This window comes from Lacerta agilis, chromosome 12, assembly GCF_009819535.1.
Source record: "Lacerta agilis isolate rLacAgi1 chromosome 12, rLacAgi1.pri, whole genome shotgun sequence".
Lineage (NCBI taxonomy): Eukaryota > Metazoa > Chordata > Lepidosauria > Squamata > Lacertidae > Lacerta > Lacerta agilis.
Window position 1 is genome coordinate 17,864,607 of NC_046323.1, and position 21,830 is coordinate 17,886,436.

The window sequence follows — 21,830 nt, forward strand, 5'->3', positions numbered from 1 at the left end:
ATTGTCTCCCGAGACAGGCGGATGCCAATTTAATAGCTTACGCCTACATTACATTATAGCTGCAAAATAAGATAGTGCATAAAATGCAAATATTTTCCTAATTATAACAGTTAGAGTTAAAGTATCAAAGAAACCCATTTAAATGTATTTTCAGTTGTTGCTTCCCGATATAAATATTTTCGCTAGAGAGAACATGTCCTTGTTTCTACTCCTTAATTTCCCAGTGGCTTTTGATACAATTGGCCATGATATCTTATTGGGCCATCTCTGTAGACCTCAAATTGGAGGCACCATGTTGCAGTGGTTTTGATCCTATCTCTGGGGCAGGTTTCAGAGACTGGCATTGTGGGGTTGCTGTTCAGTGGCAAGGCAGTGGAGTCCCACAGGATTCCATCTTGTTCCCAGTGCCATTTAATGTCTGTATGAAGCTGCTGGGGTAGGTAACTTGGAATGAAATGTCATCAATATGCAGAATGACACCCAGCTCTACTTCTCTGAATTACAGGCTGCAGTGATAAGGGCCAATAACTTGAAGCTGCACCCCAACATAACAAATGCTTTGAGTTGGTGCTTCCCAGGTAATCAGGATGGACACTTTTTTTGCCTGTTTTCAGTTAACAGCCACCTGCCTCTCTGCTTAAGCATTTCTACCACCACTTAGATTTTCCTACAGTAAATATTGGGACGTGGGTGGCACTGTGGTCTAAACCACTGAGCCTGTTACGCTTGCTGATCAGAAGGTTGGCAGTTCGAATCCCCCGCCACGGGGTGAACTCTCGTTGCTCTGTCCCAGCTCCTGCTAACCTAGCAGTTTGAAAGCATGTCAGCGCAAGTAGATAAATAGGCACTGCTGTGGCAGGAAGGAAAACGGTGTTTCCGTGCACTTTGGTTTCCATCACATGTTCTGTTGCACCAGAAGTGGTTTAGTCATGCTGGTGACATGACCCAGAAAGCTGTCTGTGGACAAACGCTGGCTCCCTCGGCCTGAAAGTGAGATGAGTGCCGCAACCCCATAGTCTCCTTTGACTGGACTTAACCATCCAGGGGTCCTTTACCTTTACAGTAAATATTCTCGAAGACATGTCCACACTTTGTTCAACATCAAAGCCCTGCTCTGTCTCAGCTTCTCCCTGCTGGGCAACTGGTGAGTGAGAGGAGATCCCAAAGAGACAGATGAAATTAGCCACTATCTGGGTTGTAGGCCATGGGTTACATACCGCACCCCTGCCTTAGAACCAAAGTTTGTCCCTTCTGTGCATTTAATAATAGAAAATGGAGAAGATAGAACAGGTTGCTTAAGGGAAGGTTCAAGAGACTCCTTTACATTGGAAGTGGCTTAGTATATTTGATGAAATACTAAAAAGTTGGTGACCTCAGGCTGGGAAGAGGAAATACATTAGTAAATTCACAGCAATGGGGTGCTGTAGAGGGGAAGAGTTAAAGGGGACTTTTTATTGAAAGAGCCTAACAGTCTTGCATAGGAATGAGGCAATGCCTAGTCCTTTAATAAAAAAAAAGAGAGAGAAACTGATAAATTGCTGAGTAACGGCTCATTTAGTCTCTCTCATACTGGAGTCCTTACTGGCTAGATACTTCATCATTGTATGCTTATTGCTTTGTTAGCAGCAGACAACACGAGAGCCCAACTGATACAAGCGATATATTTCAATAGACCAGGTTTGGTTGCTAGTGGTGTTGCTAAGTGGATTTTCAGCCGCACGGAGTATACTTCAAAGGAAGCTGGCAGAAGAAGCTGGCATGGCTACGGATGACTGCTTACTGGGATGGTATGGGGCAGGGCAGGGCAGGGCGGCAGTGAGGCCAGGGCTGTGAAAGAGCACCAGCCGAAAGCACCAACTGCTCCTAGAAGATGGTATCCAAATGTGTTTCCCCAGTGTTTTCTGGAATCAGACTGGACAATAAACTTTATGGCTGACAAGTTGTAGTAAAATAAAAATGAAGTAAAATTTGAAGGCTACACCTGGTTTTCTTTGTCAAAAGAGGTTGTGTGGCTTTGGGTGTTTACATATTTTTATTTTATTTTATTTTATTTTATTTATTAAATTTGTATACCACCCTATACCCACAGTTCTCAGGGTGGGTAGTTCACAGGATAAAATCGGCTTTAAAATATTTTCTTTTATAGCAGCAGAGAATGCCAGAGTGACATTGCACCAATGGCTTTCTGCTGTAGTGTTTACTCAGCTGTGGATTGGGAATCAGGAACCTGCCGGTCCTCCACAAGTTGTTGGACTGCACCTCTCACCATCCCTAACTATGCTGTCTGGGGCTGTTGGGAGTCAAGCAACATCTCGAGGGCCACATGATCCCCATTCCTCTTGCACATGGGTCAGCAACATTTTTCAGCTGTGGGCTGGTCCACCTTCCCTAAGACCATGTGGTGGGCCGGACTATATTTTGGAAAAAAATAATGAATGAATTCATATGCCCCACAAATAACCCAGAAATGCATTTTAAATAAAAGCACACATTCTACTCATGTAAAAACACCAGGCAGGCCCCACAAATAACCCAGAGATACATTTCAAATAAAAGGACACATTCTACTCATGTAAAAACACGCTGATTCCGGGCCGGATTGAGAAGGCGATTGGGCCGCATCCGGCCCATGGGCCTTAGGTTGCCTACTCCTGCTCTTGCAGGTGGATAATGCGTGGTGGGAGGGCAGTAGAAAAACAGAAAATATTTACTTTCAACCATGGTTGCAGCAAGCAATAAAACAAGCAGCTATCAGATTCTGGCTTAGACACATTTATATGGTTTCTGAGTTAACTGAAAGGAGGGAATCATTTGACACTTCCCCTCAAGTAGGTGTAGTGTCCTTCAAAGCAGATGAGATTCTGCCAATATTTTCTGGTTCCAGGAAGGAATGGCTGTGACAAAATGCAGCGTGGTGACTTCAATTTACTCTAAATCAGCATTTCTTTTTTATAGGTGTATGTGGTAATAGAAAATCATTGCCAATAATTTTTTAACTTGGAAGCGAAAAAGTCCCAGCCTCTGTGAGTTGAGGATCATTGGGCCAAGGCTATAATTTTTATAGAGCTGCTACAGAGAATAGATACATTTTTACCTCAATGTTCCTTTTAAGGGGAAAGGAAAGGTTTAGAGGTCCCAGTGAGTTGGCTGGATACTTTTTGTCTTTTTGATTAGCAAAGACGGTCAAATCTTATTTGATTTTGCTGCATTCCTAGGCAATGTTGCAGGTGCATCTCTATAACATCAGATTATATATATATTCCAAAAAGTTGTGGAATTTTTTTGCTATTGGACCATGTACTCAGAGCTGGCCATATTTTAAGAAAAGAGCATCTTGCTTTACTTATGCTTGCTGTCTCTTATTACTTGTGGCTCTCCACAATTACCCAGGCAATTTAATAAACGCTTACAGGATTATTTTAACAGGAAGTTAAGAAAAGGCTAGCAAAACAAAATGCAGTCGTTTAAAACATTTCATTTAGCAATTCACCCAATGTGAATCAATCAAGATTAAAACTTTCAAGCATGTTTATTTTATTTTCAAAATAACTTTCACAGCAGGTTTTGAACTTAGCACTTTGTTAGAGTTTCTGAACGACAACAACAACAACAAAAAGTTTGGAAAGTAAGATTAAGCTCTTTTCTAAAATTTAATAGAAGATAGCCCTTAGGTTTCTAGTGCTAGTTCAAATAGTTCTGCTTATTGGGATTACATGGAAATAAATTAGCTTACCCCATTATTTGCAAGGTTGTAGGGGGATACTGGGGAAGGTAAATGACAGATTAGTTTATGACTCTTCTCCATCTCCGTCTCCTTCTTTCTCTATCTCAGTTTGTGTGTGAGGGGGCTGGGGAGAGGGAGAATCTATTAGTCAAGCCACTAAATCTTTTCAAAACAGCAAATGGATTAATAAATAAATAAAATGAAGACTAAAATTTCATGGCCTCAACTCAACCTCTGCTAGACCACCTTATCTTTATGTATGCATGCGTACACAGGGGGTTGTATATGGTTAATGTAGTTCCTGGAAAATTGTGGCTGGGCTGAGGCATAGACGCTGGGGAAATGAGGCAAAATTGGCCTTGTTAATCTGACCTACTCTGGTCTACCACTGTAAAAAAGCTGATATGGTTGTTGTTGGTTGGTAGAAGAAGAAGAGTTTGAATTTGATATCCCGCTTTATCACTACCCGAAGGAATCTCACTCTGTGAGGTGAGTGGGGCTGAGAGACTTCAGAGAAGTGTGACAAGCCCAAGGTCACCCAGCAGCTGCATGTGGAGGAGCGGAGACGCGAACCCAGTTCACCAGATTACAAGTCTACAGCTCTTAACCACTACACCACACTGGCTCTCACTGGTTGGTGTGTTTGTTTCTCATTTTCTTACTCTTCCTAGAATTGGTTGGGAACAAATGGGACTAAATCCCTGTCCAATATACACTCGACCACCAATTCAGTACCTCTTGCCTCAATTTCTGATAACACTACCTGAGCAGGTGGGCTTAGCCTCAGAGTTACATGCTTTGGTTACATTACTATGAATTGCTGAACATGAGGCTGCCTTTGAAGATGGTTTGTAAAGTTGAGTTGGTACAGAACGCACCAACTAGAAAACTTTGGGGAATACTCATTATGTAGCCTACTGCTTATATTAACTGCCTAGGTATTTCTAACCCAATTTCAGATGCTGATCTTGACCTTTAAAACCATGCACTTTACAGTCAGTGTGGCATAGTTGGGTAGAGTGTTGAACCAAGACCCAGGAGACCAGGGTTCAAATCCCTACTTAGCTCATTGGATAAACTGTCTTCCAGTTTCTTGATAGTTGTATTTCTCTGTCAAAAGGCCTTTTTCCTCTCTCATTCTCAGGACACTTTTTATTTATTTATTTATTTATTTATTTTTACCTACATCTTCATAATTTGGCTATGTGTGTTGAGCTTACCTCCTCAATTCAAAGTGGCTGAGGGTGGTGCGTGTGTTTCTTTCCATTAAGTCTTACTGTAAAGGCCTTCAGTAACTTGAGTAGGGGGGGGAATGAATTGAAGGACTGTGGATTTAGACTTGGGCATGAGAAAGAATCATAGTCATATTTTATGTGTTTTTTATATTAAAACATTCCTAGAATTTATGCACAAGACTCTTCCAGTTATCTCTTCCTGCCTTCTATATGTGCTAGGAGGCATGGCACAATGGGAAGTGAGATTAACCAGCTCTCTGTAAGTTGTAGCATCCTGCACAATAATAGCACAATCACTTTCTGTGCACTGGATGTCCCTTGGGCGCTCGCTTTGCATGCAAAACGTTCTCACCAAGTTAATTAAATGAAGTGCTCTTCAGATTTGTCAAATCTTGATGAGTGAAAATGCTTAAATATTTTTAATAAAGCATTTAAGTAATGTTTTAATCAGCTGGAGTTTACAGCTTTTGTTTTAATAGTGCCTGGCTGGAAAAGATCAATGGTTATTTTATTCTGTAAAATCTTTACTGGATGGCATAATAAGCATCAGTCTTAAAATCTGCAGTTTAAATATGGATGGTGGTTATTAACCTGTTCTTTAAAAGCAGCAATTAGTCAAAAGCAACCGCTTAAAGAAATGACTTAATTACTCCAAGCAGAAAGGTTAAGAGAGTAAAAACTCGGGTGGGGGTGAGTGGGAAACCACAACATAGTGTTGCTGAGACAAGCATATGTACAGTCTGTTTTTTATTTTTGGGGAAAAAACACAGATGTTCTTTATGCTTTACAGTTTAATTTGTATAAATATAATTGTTTGTGGACTATAAACCCCCAGAGACTGCAGAGAAATAGCTTAGGGGGCCACAGTCCTAGCTTGAACAGGGGTTGGTGGCAAGTCATTCAGGATCCTTCTTATTTACCAATTTCTCTGTGGCTGGGGGAGGCCCAGGTTAAATGGGATACCATCCAGAAAACCTCTTTCAGTGCATTCAGATGATTGTGCAAAACCCCAGAACTTCTCACTCTTTCTCATTTCACACAGGAAGTCCTTATTTTGTGTCAGATGCTAATATAAGAATATAAGAGCTTGCTGGATCATGTGGTCTGGCATGCTGTCTCCGCAGTGGCTGAACTAGCCCCTCTGTTTCAGGAGCTGCTTGTCAAGAGACTGGGCGACATATTTTCTGATTCTAAAGTTAAACTGTACTTGAGATGCTCACTGCATTGTTCTCTGGTTTAGGGCTTATGTGACATCAAGGCCCCTTCTACAGAAACCCTCAGTCCCAAAATCAAGCACACAGACTATGGAGTTCTAGTAAATAGCAAAGAAGATCCTGCAAGCCCAGATCCTACCCACCTCTGAGAGAGAGAGAGAGATGCCTGAGATGTGTATTAGTCTGCATCTCAAAATTACTTAAAATATGTAAGCGTCTTCTCTTCCCACTGGCATGAGCCATGGTTGTTTGAGTTCCTCAAGTGACACATCGTTAGGAACACATTCGTCTTGAGTCCCTTCCTGGTGTGAACTAAATAAAATATGTCTGTATTGTCTACCCTGCAGCGATCATATGTACACAGCAGGAGACAGACATATATAATAGAAGAGAAATTTAGAATTCCAGACCTTGTACAACTCAGTTCACACAAAAAAAGTTGAAGAATCGGATACAGATATCAAAGTACAGAATGCCAATAGTGAAGGGTGTGTGTGTGTGTGTGTGTGTGTGTGTGTGTGTGTGTGTGTAAATCACTGATTGACTCTTTAGAATTAATGAAAGTGGAGGCTGGATTATTCCCTTATTGTCACTTCCATGTATTTAAAATGCTTAAATGTGGTGATTGATATTGACAGTGAAGCAGTTAATGATAGGTGATCTAAATGGTGACATACTTTATTAAAATCAGATTGTATTTAGAATACATTATTTATATTATTTAATGTTAACTATATATATTTGAACTTTTAGTAGGTTTTGTGTTGTAATTTTCATAGTAACAGTTCAGAGGGTTTTTCATTTTCATTTTAAATATGAGAAGCAATGGCTGCTTTCCACCTATATTCAGTGCTATTTTTCTAGAAAAACAGGTTCCAGAGCTCACTCTTAGAATGGTGATGGTGCCTGCCTGAGAGGTGCCGGAACTGAGCTCCAGCTTGGGGGGGGGGGAGCCCTGCCTATATCACAGATATTTCTATTAGCACTGAATCCACACAGTAGTTGTAAACATTCTGTATCAATCGTAACATATGTAATTTCTGTACCTGCCCTTTATATGTTTTCTACCCGGCACCCTCTTAAGTTTTTTACTACCATGCCTTCCAAGCACATTTTGAAGGGAGGGAAAGTAATCATTGCAATGACATTTATAGAAAAGCAATTTGGCTACACCTGTGAGAGAAACTGCTATGGTGGCATTTACATAAGGTCGTTCCATCTCCTAGCCATGGAATACAAACAATAGGGTATTCTGAAGATTTATTTATAAAGAATAATTCGGTTGTGTGCTTCTAGTGATAGCACCCCGGATGTTTTTTTCAAGTACAATTCAAAGAGCTGGTGACATAGTTGAAATGACACCTTTGATACTGTTACTTGCAGGGTGTACCCAGGTAATGTGCTGCTTTAAAGTGACATGCATTCACTGAGAATAAAACTCGAAATGAACCCTGCTGCTGTCTGCAGAATTCAGATTTATAGAGATAGACGAAACATTTATATTACTTCAAAGATGCAAAGAAGTTGGCATATAAAGTTGAAGGTGAAGTTGTAAATCTAAAGGTAAATCTAAAGTATAAAATATAATGTAATGGTAATGTATAAGATATATTTATGTAAGAAACCAATAAAAATTATGAATCAAAAAGAAGAAGTTGCCAATCATCTAATGTAGAAAAATGTGATTTATTAAAACTATTAGTTTCCTAATAATAATTAGATGGGAGGTGAGTCAGTGTGGTCTAGTCATTAGGGTTATGATTAGGGAGCTATGATTAGGGAGACCTGGATGCAAATCTCCAATCAGCCCTGAAACTCAGCCATGGCCAGCTGTTGGCATTCTTATGTCTCAAGAGACAATGGAGTATTTCTCCAGGGGTAAAGTCAAACTGCTGTGTTAGCAGCACTGAAGTGACCTCCCTGGGGCGCAAGCCTGGGCAGTGTGTAGGAAGGTCCTGGAGTGCCCAGATGACAAGACCCTCCTCTCAGCCTTGCTGATGTGGTCCAAAGCAAGCAGAGCAATATGTTTGGCACCAGCTGGGCTGCAGGAATTGCCAGCAGGAGGCATACAAGGCACCATCCAACTGTCTTAGGGACTCCACTCTGGATTTGTGTAGGGTTTACTCCTAAGCCTTTTCTTCTCCCTATCCTGCAAGGCAGCAGAGGTTTAAGGTCGGAGTTTTCCTTCTCTTGGATGGGCTACCTTCCCAGGTTGCTAAATTTGTATACTGCTCTTCATCAGGGTTCACAGCATAGAAATACAAGATAAAAACACAAAATGCATAATAAAAACAAGGACAAGGCAAACCAATAGCCCCCTCCCTTTGCCCACTCTCTTTAATGTACCTCAGAGTTCTTGTGAGGATAAAATGTATGTCATCAGCTCACTGGAGCATGGATATATAATACATGAAATCAAAGTTTTTCAGCATGCCAGTATTGGTGCTAGTATTGCTAAGATTCTGAAATGAAAAGAAAAGCCAAAGGAACACTGCCAAATCCAATCATAGCAGTGTTATCCAGCACACTGCAGCATTAGAACAGGGTTGCACAGGCAGTATAAGGTAACATGAAAGAGAAATGGCCAAAGGATAAAAAAGGAAACACTATTTTGAAATACAATAAAGAAGATCCAGAGAAAGAAAAGCATAAGATGAAGATGGACAGACATTTTCCATAGTGTCAGAATTCGGGTAAGCAGCTTTATACCATATTTTCCTGGTTTTAGCATCATGAGAAACTGTGGTTCAGCTTACCACATTATATTTCGCAAAGATAGCCATGTGGCTCAGGAGAGGGTGACAGGGCCAGCCATAACAGATTGCTTGCCCCACCTGCTGCTCCTGCTGTTTCTCACTGCTGCTCTCTCCTTCCTTCCGCCTCACTATGTGTCAGAGGCAGCCGCAGGCATTTAATGCATCTTGCTGAGGAAGGGGTCGTTTCTGAGAGAGACATTAAGGGCAAGATCACCCAAAGTGCCAGCATCACTTTGCAACAATGGTGGCAAATTCCTGTAAAGGACCAACCAAGTTTAAAGGTCCTTGGGAGCAACACAGCACCCCTGGTGGAGAGGAAGCAGCAGTTAGAGTATTGGGAGGACTAGGAGAAGGAGCAACAGTAATGGTGGTTCTGGGAGGTGGTGAATGTTTGCTGTCTATGGCAGCCCAGTGTCGTTTCCTGGGTCTGCAGATGAAGGAGGGGAGGGGTGGATGGGAGTGCATGGCCACAAATCATGGACAAACATTTTTAGATCTGAACCAGATTATGCACTGTGTACAGAGGCATTTGTTCTCAGAGGAGAAAAAACCCACTTCTACCACACTTAGATGAACGCCTGTTACCCCTAGACTTTTATTTTCAAGCCAATGAGTTGCTCTAATAGAAATGGCTTATATAATTGATTTGAAATGGCCGTTTCCCCCCTCGTACATGACGAGAGTGCTTGGTGTCTTCCTTTTTGCACCTCTTTGTATAATGTTCCTGTGTAGATGTAGCTCTTGGTTTCAGCCAGTTGCGGGGAGCCCAGGAAAAAGAGGGCGAGCTCTGGTTGCGAGCCCACTTAAGTGCAGTGGGCACGCCCTAGCCGACCGCACAGGTTGGCCAGCCAGCTGGGCACCGCACCCAGAGCTCGCCCAATAGCGCCAGGGGATGCAAGCATCCCCTGTGCACGTGGAGGGCTCGTGCTTCACTGCAACCCCCCCTCCTTTTCTAAGGGCGGAAGGGGCTTTGTTCTCAGAGCAGAAAAAAACACTTCTACCACGCTTAGATGGACGCCTGTTACCCCTAGACTTTTATTTTCAAGCCAATGAGTTTCTCTAATAGAAATGGCTTATATTAATTGATTTGAAATGGCCGTTTCCCCCTTCGTACATGGCGAGAGTGCTTGGTGTCTTCCTTTTTGCACCTCTTTGTATAATGTTCCTGTGTAGATGTAGCTCTTGGTTTCAGCCAGTTGTGGGCATGGGTAAACAATACTTGTAAATCTAGAAGCCATCCCAATCTGTTTAGAAGGTGTATTTCCTTACTCGGATTTCATGCAGTGCCTTGGGTGCCAGGAAGGCATACCTGTATATAAATACAAGTCCAGAAGAAGTAGCTCCAGATATCTTTCCGTCCTCAAACTTGATGAAAGTAAGTCTTCAATAGCAATAGTCCACCGATCTCTGTTGGTAAAACAATGTCAGAGCAAGACCAGCAATTCAGAAAACTCAGGTGGACAATCTCAACTTGTTTCCTTGTCCGCTCTTGAACTACCTTAGCATCCCTTCCTTTAGCTAGATGAGTGGCTTAGAGGTTCATGGTGAAACAGGGTGCTGTTTCTTTAACTTCTCTCAACCAAGGGGCAAGGCTTCTTCAGTCATAAGGTCTGAGTAAACATATGAAGGCTCAGTAGGGTTCTGTGTCATTCTGCTCTCTTGGAACCATCCTGGTTTCTGTATATTTTGATTCTCCCACCTGCTTTCCATCAGTCTACTGACTTGCTACCTTCTTCCATGTATCTGTCCATGTTAATGTTCTATTAGGTATCTTTGCAGTTGATAACTGAAGCCCCAGGTGAAACACCTGTGGGCCCCACTCCTGTGAGCCCCACTCCTCCATGACAGGCAGCAGTAATATGCAGTATTTTAAGTCAGCCCATTCAATTCACAATGTGTATATATTTACACGATTTAACATACACAAGTAAATAATGGCTAGATTTCTTGGCCTGTTGGAAATACGGCAATCTTAGTTCTATGAGTCAACAAAACTGAATCACCTCCTGTGGGTCGTGGCTGTTGTGAGGAACAAAGGGGGGTAGATTGTAAATGACTATGTAGAGTAAAATAGTGCTGTAAAATTATTCATATTGGTTTAAGAAGTGCCTTAATTATGTTATATTTATGAAAGCTCAGGTAACAAATTACACCTTTGCTTACAAAGCCATACAAAATTCTGGGTATGTGCAAGTTCAGCCATGGCTTTGGATAAAAGAAGGGAAAACCTGCTGGAACTTAAGCCATCCTATTTGGTATTGCAGGAAAGTAAATGCAATATGACACATTTGGAAGAAACTTTTTGTCTGCCTCCTTCTGCCCAATCTGTTCATTGTTGTTGGAGGAATGTTGGCTTTAAATCTAATTCCTCTTCTTTTTTTTTTAGTCTAATCTCCAGAGGCAAAAATATGAAATTATTCCACTTGTTCTTGGAACTTATCTCAAAACTGCACAAATAGAGGTCCATATTTTTTTCTTTGGGAAAAGAAAAAGAGTTGCTTTTTACAAAGAGAAAAAAAAATATTGAAAAGAATAATAAAAGCAGCTTCTTGGACATAAAGTGGTTGTTGTGTACCCCAGAACAAAGGATCACACAGTTGTTGTGGTCTTGAATACATTGACTTTTGAAAAAAGGAAAGCACTCAAAGAAATAAGTAGGAAATCCCTAATAAACAGCACAGAGCAAAATGTTCAAAGTGTGTAAGTGCCTAGCAGTTACGAGCAATGATGAAAACCAGTGGGATTTTAAGGAGCAGAGAACTGGTGGCTCACTTTGAAAATGTTATTTAGCCTATTGCTAAGATTACTGCTTTTAATCTTCCTCAGCAAGGCAAACACTCATTCGAGCAAATGGAGGTTGTGCTAACAAAGCCCTGTAAGTATCACAGTCTCCAACTGTGTAAAAGTGGAAGTTATAAAAATGCAGATTGTTCTTAACTAAAAGCAAGACCTAAAATACAATGCTGCATGTATTTGTAGTACACAGACCTCATACCTTCCAACATTTCTCCAATGATACTAGGGGCGTCCTCCTCCTCCTCCTCCTCTTCTTCTATTTATTAATACTCCACCCTTTTGATTGGGTTGCCCCAGCCGCTCTGGGAGGCTTCCAACATATATTAAAACATTATAAAACATTAAACACTTAAAAACTTCCCTATGCAAGGCTGCCTATCTCCTTGGCTCAGGGTCGCATAACTCCATAGCCTCCAACATTTCTCCAATGAAAATAATCCTAAGGAAAATCGGGACATTCCGGGATCAAATCAGAAACTGGGACGGTTTCTAGAAATCCGGGGCTGTCCCTGGAAAATAGGGACACTTGGAGGGTCTGAGACCTCTGTTTCAGAAAAGTCAGGCCTGCCAACTGAGACGAGAGACTGTTTTCAACTGAGCAAGAGAGTGAATGTTGTTTGTTCACAGTATTGTGTTGGCATTGAAAGGGCTGCATGTACCCCACTCAACTGTGAACAGTCTATGAACAGTTTTGCTCCTTTCATGAATACCATATCCATTTTGCCTCAGTCCTATTGACTTTAGTACTTATTCCCCATTTCACATTGACCATCTATTCACATTCTCTGTGCCCACCACATCTAGGACACAGATGGATTGATTTCAAGAGCCTGAATGGTAGATGCTGAACAGATTGTATGTAATAAATAAATGCTAATATATTTTACTCTGTTAGCAAAATATGCAATCCAGTATTGAGGGCGTGGACTTTGTTTTTCCATTTGTGAGCATAATCTACATGCTTATGGTTAAAACATGAAGGCTTAACTTGTTGAAATGCCATAATTCAACAGTAAGGGCTTTTCTAATGGATATAGTATTAGCCACAGATAAGTTAAAAATGACACTGAGAATGCATTCAAAATTCAAAGAAATAAATATAAATGAACATGTGACACTATAATGTTCAAAATGAATCTGCTGTATTTATATGACTGCGCTAAAACATTCATATTGGTTGACTTGTCAACACATAAATCTGTGTTATGCTGTACGGTACTTTAAAGTTAGATGTAGAGTTTCCATTGTGATCTCTGCTTAATTTTAAGCCAGCTATGTTTGTCTTTTTATAGTGGGAGATTGTTAATCATATTTGCATCAAAGTATACTACCTATTTTAAAGAATCATATAGTAGAGCCCTTAAGTTGTATTCAAATATAATACAATAAATAAGCCAAGGCAATATGGATACAAAGTCTTGCAATCATAATCTCAAAAAGCATCAACTCTGCCATTTGCGTTGCAATTATTTCTCTCTCCTCCTCCTCCCCTCCCTCCGCAGGATTAGATTAGGAGAATGACAGGGCCTATTCACTGTCATGTAATAGAGTTGAGTAACTCTTGAATTAAAGTTACTCTTCCACAAACAAGCATTACATAGTGGGAGGTAAATGGGATGTTTCTGACATTTCCCCAGAAGTGCATTTAAAACATAGAGAGATGTGCCCCCCCCCAATATGTTGTTGTCTAAACAAAGCTTTGTTAAAGTGTGTTTTCCAGAGAATGAAATCCTTTTAAGACAAGGAATATTTTGTAGACTTAGAAAGTTAGCACATCAAGTAAGGAACTACAGAATGGGATTTATTCAAGGAAATAAACCGGTGTGCAGTTTATAATTGAAGATAGGATTGTGGAAATACCATACAAGATGTATACGCTTTATTAATGAATGTGCAACATTTCATCAGAAAGTACACCCCCTTTTCAATTTCTCTTTAGATTACAATTAGACGGAGGAAACAGGCATTCTCATGATACAGATTTTTATTTTTCATTTGCTGTGTTTCAGAGTTTCAGGAATTTGTGTTCCAACTTTTCTTCCCTTTTCTATATAGTTTCAGAACAAGAACATGCACATCTCTTGGCCACAGTTCTGCAGCTCAGTTTTGTCCAAAAAAATGCCAGGGCTGGCTCTCTGTAGAGAAGATTCAAAAGAGGTAGGGACTAATATTGGAAGTCTGCTGATTGGAGAAGTAAGTCTGCTTCCTCTGAACAATGTTGTTCTATTTGTAGCTATTAAATAGTCATTGACAGACCCATTTTCCATGAACTTGTCTGAACCCTTTTAAAGCTCTCTGTGGCCATCACAACTTCCTGTGGAAATGAATTCCTCAAATTAATTATTGTCTACATAAAGAAATCAAGCACCCAATCAATAAACCTGCTTATCTGTCAATTGAAGTGGAGGAAATTATTGGTCCTGTTCCATTGTCTTTGATGGCACTTGGTCTGCATGAGGAGCCTAGGGTTAAGACATACCGGTACTTTTGCAGATATTTTAACAGCCTTAGTCTCTACAGTCCTATAAGTAATGGAGTTTTTGTGTTTTTTTTGCATTGTTGAAAGCAGCACTGCTATAATCAGAGGAAGATGGAGCCTAGCAGACTCTGCATGCCTGCTTTTAGCTGAATACTCTAAAGCAAGCTACTATTTAACAGGATATCATCTCCTGACAATTTACTGCTAATATGTATTTATACTCTGCTTTAGAGTGATTTATTCAGTGTGGGAAGAAATAGCTGCAGCCAGGTTTTATGTGCTGCACTAATCTGTGTCAAAATAGCTGAACTAAAAGGCCAATGTAGGTCAGAAACAAAAGGGAAAGATTCATAAAACATACTCAGGGATGATATGACACCTATCAGATCTTTATATTACCAAATAATTAATGATATGTAAAGAGAATGTCTGAAAGTATGTTATTCTTTCGCCCTCAAAACTCTAGAATTTTGGGCACTGATGAAATTCAGGACAGCCTAAATTTATGGTTTGGAATAGGTAAGAGGAAGCATTCCTTATGTTAAGCACAAGTAGCTGCAAAAGAATCTGAGAAACATTGGAGGTGGGATTATAGACTCTCGAAGCAAGAAAGGCCAATAAATTTATCCAGTGGGTTAAAGGAATGGCAAATATTCAGGGCCACATGTCCATGTGATGTGCAAGAGAAATTCCTTTGAATCACAATATGGTAATCGCTGATACCTGAATTCTGTCGTTAATACTGAGCACCTCGTGCTTGATCATGTGTTCGGTACCAATTGGTCTAAACAAAACTAATAGTAAAGGGCCTGTGGCAACCCTTCAAAGCCTGTTGAAGATCTTTTTATTATTAGTCAGACAGGCCTTCCCAAAGAGCCGTTACCAGCCGTGCCTATGTCAGTTTTACAAAAGAGCAGAATAATATTTTATATTGTTTTATAGGCTCGTCCCATCATCCTTGATTTTATAAAACTGTTGTACATAATTTTGAATTTTAAAAAATATGAAGCAAGCATTTTTGCAAATAATAAATAATAATAAAAATAAAAATATGAGGAGCAATATAGAGTAATATAGTAATATAATGTAGTAAGATAATATAGAGTGATTCAATACGAGAATACGTCCCGTTTTTTAAGTCTTTTTATCCGTAATATGCTAAAAAGGCAGCAACCCCCTCAAAATAACCTTCCATTTGGAGATCAGCTGGACACTTCAGCATGTTGATTCCATGTGGGATCCATGATATGAAGCACCAGTTACCGTGTGGATCTTCCACTTTGTTTAGGGGGATTCCTTCAAAATTAACATAGTTAAGTCTGCAATCCTGAACCAGTGACTCGATGGAACCTAATTCTGAGAATTACCGGTACACTGTTAAGGGTGCATTATTTTATAGCTGGTAGCTTGCATAAGTCACCAGTTATAGATTGCCATTGCAACCGTAATACTGCAAGAAAGTATTACCCATATATCTATTCATAAGAAAGACTTGTGTGTGTTGAGGTTCTGGGAAGTGCTTTCCCTTAAATTAATAGCTTTAATCACCATGGTTTATTGCGATGGGAATGAGTGTAGTCTCACTGCAGACTCATGCACTTCCTCCTCCTCTACAGGCACAACTGCAAAGAGGTGATAAGAAGCTTAGTCTTCTGAGTTTGAGCTAATCAGTTTCACATCGTGTCCAAGCACTTACCTATGGTTTATTGAAGCAAGGCAGTCTCATAAACCAGGATTCAAAGCTCTCTTGCATCAACCAAATCATGGTCAATAAGAACCAGGTTTTTTTTGGTTCAGTTGATATGGCAAGTTGTGGTAAATAAAAAATGAACGTCCCCATGGCTATGTTAGAAGAGGAGAAAAAGGAGAAGGACATGATCCCCAGGTGTGGGGAAGATCAGGCTGGTACACTATGGTTTATTGTAGCATCCAGACACAGTCTGTACATGGTTTACATGTTATAGTTTTAGAGCAAATTGCAGGAACGCTCCCATGACTTGGAAAGCAATAATCCCAGTAGTATAAGTATACCAGAGCTGATGGCTACAGCTGCCTGATTTCATCAGTGTCGCTTATAGCTAAGCTACTGGCAAAGCTTGCTCTTCCATGTATATGGACTTCCCTCCGAGCAACTTTGGCTATTTTTGAAACAGATATCCAACACCTTTTTAAATATTAATTTAAAATATTGTAGTGACAAGTCAAAGCATGAGAGAAGCTCTGAAAAGCCAGAACTGAAAACTCATGGGAACCAATGGGAGGTTCTTTCTGTTGCCTTAAGCATAACATTATAACTGGCTGCAAAATAGCAAGAGGAGAGAACTTTAAAAAAACAGAAATAGACTTGGGAATTGCTCCTGTGGCCTTGTCCCTAACACTGAAGCTAATGAAATAGCTCTTGATTATGCTAAGAACTCTGTGTACATCATAGCACCTTTGTACACAGCAGAATTGCTGACTTGGGGGTGGGGTTAGCATGTCTTACTAGGAGGTGCTAAAGCAGGGGAAATGAAACACGCAAGTTGAGTGCCACCATCCCTCTCTTCACATCTGCCAATTAAAACAAAACAAAACAAAATTGTGCATGCAGGAGAAGAGTGTGTGGAGGTGTTTAAGTAGTGTGAAATGTTTTGCCCAAATAATTCACACACATAATTTGTTGTTACAGTCTGGGACTTGTATTGTGTGGATACAGACCGGATACATTTGGTGCAATTTGTTACTGAAATTCAGTGCTGGAAATAGTTAATGCATTTGCAGCCAATTCAAATTGCGTGCCCAGCCGTACAGCCCCCAACCTAGCACGCCCAACTATAGAGTGGTAAATGAATGGACGTGACAACTGGGATTTGAAATGGTCACAACTTTATTGATTTCAGATGTATGAAGACTTGGCATAGGCATTGGGTGTGTATCCCTCTCCGTCCCCCTGCTGGAGGATTGAGGCATGACAGGGTTTATTTGGGGGTGGATCCATTGCAAAACGCAGGTTTACGCAGGTGACCCCCAAACGCTGAGAGAAGCTCTTGGCACACTAGCTCTACGCATATGACACTCCCGGCCAACTGCGTGCTGCGCTTGGAGGTCTGCCGGGCTAAATAGATGGTGGGCGGACCTGAGGGAAGCCTGCCTCCCTTAGGTCCGCTCACCCCGTCTCACCCCCCTGGGGCTACCGCAGATTGACCCGTTTGAATAGATGGGCTTTGGCGGGAACCCGTGAGCCTCCACAGCGGCTGTGGGGGACAGGGAGGCAGGCAAAGATGATGTGGCATGCCAGGAAGGAGAGGGGGTGCCAGGTTGGGCCATAACCGCCACTCACCGGGTAGGGCAGTAAGCGGCCATTATTGCTCCCACACTCCACCCACTGGAAGCTACTGAGCAGTCCCCTTGTGCAAATATTTGTTATCTAACATCACTTTTTGACACCTGGTATTTATTTATTTATTTACATTAAATTATTTCAGTACCTGACATAAATGGATAATTTAAACACAATTGTTACTTAGTATTTAAATGCATTTGATATTTGGCATGAATAGCATTTGGTTTTTGACAGTACCTAACAGATGCTGTGCAGTGACAATTGACATGCATTGGTATGTAGAATTTTCCAGTAGATGTGCAGTTGTGCTAAGCAATTGGGCTGTAATTAACAGGTGAAAAATAATAGTATTTCTTTGGTATTTGAAAATATTTATCTGCTAAGGATTTAATTATGAATTTGAAAGTTGGTAGCTTGTTTCATGTGATATTCTTCCAGAAACCAAACAGTAAAAATTGCCAAGCTTCTGCCCAAAAGCACAAGAGTGGCTCTTACTTGTAAGTAACGATGAGATCTTTATTCAGGCCAATAGCAGTATAGCCTGGGAAAAGAGGGGTTAGAATCTCCTTTCCCTGTGTGCTGATTAAATCAGCCTCCTTTCCATATGTTTACTGTTAAATAATCAGGGATTGGCAGCACTGCATTTAGTGTCATGTATAGTTTGTTCCTTCGTATAAAAAGTTATAATTAAGTACATTAGTGTCCTGTCTATATTGTTCTACTAATTTCTGCCACACTCATATTTTCCTGATATGATTTAATATCTAATCCATATGTATAGGGGCATCACACTCATCTTAATAGAAAAAAAGTGATTCAATACTTCTCATTTTAGGCTTTCAGCTATTTATTTGGAAGGTGCAAATAAAGAAAGACAGATGCTTGAACAATGCTTCTTGAAGAAATACAATTTTATAATTTGGAATAAAGAGACATGGGGGGGTTGCTTTTCCAAATTGGGGAGTTTGAAGTTGAGTACAAACATTGAGAGTTAGATGTTGGGTAAGAATTAGCTGCTTGCTTATTTCTATTGTTCTTGCAGAAAACAGCCTAGACGTTCACGTCTTAAGTTTTGTCTAGATTCGAACATATATATTTGCCTTTCTATTGTAGCGGGAAGCTGATTGTCTTTTATTTATGTGCTCCTCTATATGGATTAATTGTTGGCTGCAAAAGTAGATGTTTACAAATAGAACATTTTAAACGAAGTTCTAAATGAGAGGCTTTTAACTTTAGATAGCTGTTCTCCCACAAACTGTGTAAACAGAGTGTTGGGTTCAGAGGTTCCCTTTCTCTGACAGGAGTCTTCCTTTGATGGAAAGACTCCATTCATCAGAGGAAAAGAATGTTTGGATTCCACTTGCTGTAGTCTTTTTACCCCTTCACTAGAATATTACTGTTTTCATCTTTATGTGCTTAAAAATTAGGCAGTGAAAACTTCTGTTCTATTAGCTAAAGCAATTTGGGTTTAGGGAGCTCATCTTAGAACTTTAAAACTCGTCAATGCATTGTTTTCATAACTCCAGTCCTACAAAGCTCACTGTAACTTTCCAAATACTGGGAGGGAAATTGCCAAGGATCGTTTGGATGGAGTGGGAACTGAATGCATACCAAACTAGTTCATTTTGTAAAGAGGTCGATGTGAACTGGAATTAGCTCATTTTTTTACATCTTGAACCAAAGGTGTACCTTGGCAAAGAACTGTATTGGTGCCCCTGCCAAGAAAAAAACCACTTTGCTGCAATAGGCACCTTAGAAATTACTACATTTTATGTGACCCAAGTACTGAAAGCATCCATGGTGAGGGCAAGGAAGGATGAAAAGATTTCATGCCTTTGTGCCATGGTGCGAGAAGGATTGGAAGCTTTCCCCGTGTTTGATCTCACTGTGACTGCAGTGGTGTGACACCACACACACATACGTAATATGCTGCGTAGTCTGATAGGTCATTTTTGCAGCTACAACCTGAGCCTGCCTTTTTCAAGGAAAGGCAAGACTATATTATCCTCCCTCAAAACAGACATATTTGATGAAGATTTTGGCTTATTCGCATAGTAGGCAATCCTTCTCTAGCATTTGTGTTAGGGCACCAACAAGTTGGCGTGCTGAAGCGCAGCAGTCAGTCATATAAGCCAAGGTCGAACAGTCCGAGTCAGAAGCCAGCCGAAGTCAGGTATCAGCACTGGGGTCAAGAGAAGCCAAAGTCAGGAACAGTCCAAGTCAGGAACTAGCCAAGTCGGGAACAAGCCAGGAGTCAGGAACAAGCCAGGAGTCAGGAACACAGCAACAGGACAAGCAAGAACAACCACGCAATCAGCACAGCAGTTGCAGGTGCTGGGGAAGGGAGCAGCCGGCCTTCCTTAAGTAGCTGGCCCATAATCACGTCTCTTACGAGCTGCAGCTGCCTCTAATTGTTCCCTGCGGCTCTCAGCTCTACGCTCTACAGCTGAGAAGGGAGGAGGGGAGGGGCCCTGCCGGTTTCTCTCCTCACAAGGGCCTGATTCTGGCTCGACTTCCTCCTCCTGTTCTGGTCTTTCCCCTTCTCCATCTGAGTCTTCCTCATCCGAGGAGTGCCGCCACCAGTCTTCTGCAGGTATGAACTCCTCCATTTCCCCTTCTTCCGTGGGTGCAGCCTCGCCAGGGGGAGCTTGCCACCACTCCTCCTCCTCGTCTGGCTCAACCCTGACAATTTGTTCCTGTACAGCCCTTGTTACCCTCCCCCTCCCCCTCCTTCTACTTCCTTCACTTCACTTTTGTTCCCATATTTGAAATTTAGGTTGTAAACTTGTCACATGTGTGGAATAGAACTCTGCAGAAATGGCCTCTTAAAATGCTCCACCCTATTTGTAGGCAGAGAAACAGGGAGAGCCATTTTTTCAGGGACAGATGAAGTTCTTCATCAGTTTTTTCGGGACTGGGCTCACCTTTAACAGTGACAGTAGCACAACCTCTTTCTTTTCTCCTAAGTCGTCTCCCCCCCCCCCCATGTATTTGTTCGAGGGTAGGACTCGAACCAATGGCTTCAGGTTTCAAGAAAGGAGATTCCGACTAAACATCGGGGGGGGGGGATTTTGACCGTAAGACCTGTTTAGCAGTGGAACGGTCTCCCTCAGGAGGTTGTGGACTCTCCTTCCTTGGATGTTTTTTTTTAGCAGAGGTTGGATGGCCATCTGTCATGGGTGCCATAGCTGAGATTCCTGCATTGCAGGGGGTTGGACTAGACGATTCTCGGGGTCACTTCCCACTCTGATTCTATGACACGGTCAAATTGAACAAAGAAGAATAAAAAAAGATGATGGAAAGATTTTTATAAATACGGGGGTGGGGGCAATACAATTACAATACAGTGGTACCTCCAGTTGCGAACGGGATCTGTTCCGGAGGTCTGGTCTGATCCCGAGGTTTCCGCAACCTGAGGACTGCTTATGTGCATGCTCGCGTGGCGAAACCCAGTAAAATATTTCTGGGTTTGCTGTGCGTGCATCCCGAAGTTTACGTAACCACAGGGTTACGTGAACGGAGGTTCGACTGTACATGCTGTCAGCTCACATTGAGAATACTATAGCCATCAGTACTTACATCTAAATTTAAATGCATAAGGTATAAAATTAAACAATTTTTTTTAAAAAAAGGTTTTGTTTTGTGTTCTTAAAATTGCTGCTGCTCCAAGTGGTAACAGCAGCAACTGCATTGGGAGCCTGGCCACGATTTTTGCATCCTCCATGATGCCCCGGTGCTAAGGTGCCGGGGGTCAGTGGGGGGTGACATCCAACACAAAAAAAGGATGGAGAACCTTCAGAGAAAATTATGCAAACTTACTTTTTTATCTTGAGAGGAGAGGAAAAAATATATAGATTCTCTCCTCTCCCTGGGGGAGAAAAGCACTCTGGGACATTTCTATGCAGCTCAGTTCTAATTGGATTACTTGCCCAGGCCTGTAAAAATGCTGGAGAGGAGAAGATGGATGCAGAACACTTGTCTAGCTGTGCTGCAGTATTAGTATGGAACAAGTCTCACACCTAAAAGACACTTTTTGTTCTGTATAAATACCTGTACCATAGGATATGATCATGGTGTAAGTGCTGCATGCAATAACTGGTGTTTCATCTCTTCTTCTTCCTGCAGCTAGAACATGGGACAAATTTAAGCAGGGACGGTGTTCATATGTGAATTGCTGCTTTTAATTAAGTCTTGACATCATTCTCTACTGGGTACACAGAAATTGCCTCCCCATCAAAAAGCAGCAGCACTTTTCAATAAATTAAAGTTTTATGTCGGCTTCAAATTAAAGAGTCATTTCCAAG

General features: G+C 41.2%; 1 protein-coding gene across 11 annotated transcripts in view; it reads left to right on the plus strand.

Moving 5' to 3' along the window:
- Positions 1 to 21,830, plus strand: part of ZNF385D (zinc finger protein 385D) — a 403,634-nt gene that overhangs the window by 285,005 nt on the left and 96,799 nt on the right. For 7 of the 11 annotated variants that reach the window (XM_033166281.1, XM_033166277.1, XM_033166276.1 and 4 more), the window contains one exon: positions 13,781 to 13,918. The exons of 2 other annotated variants lie outside the window; for them this stretch is intronic. In XM_033166281.1, the coding sequence (XP_033022172.1) occupies positions 13,781 to 13,918 (138 nt within the window). The remainder of the gene's footprint in view (positions 1 to 13,780; positions 13,919 to 21,830) is intronic. 2 more of the 11 variants (XM_033166284.1, XM_033166278.1) reach the window with 1 other exon arrangement.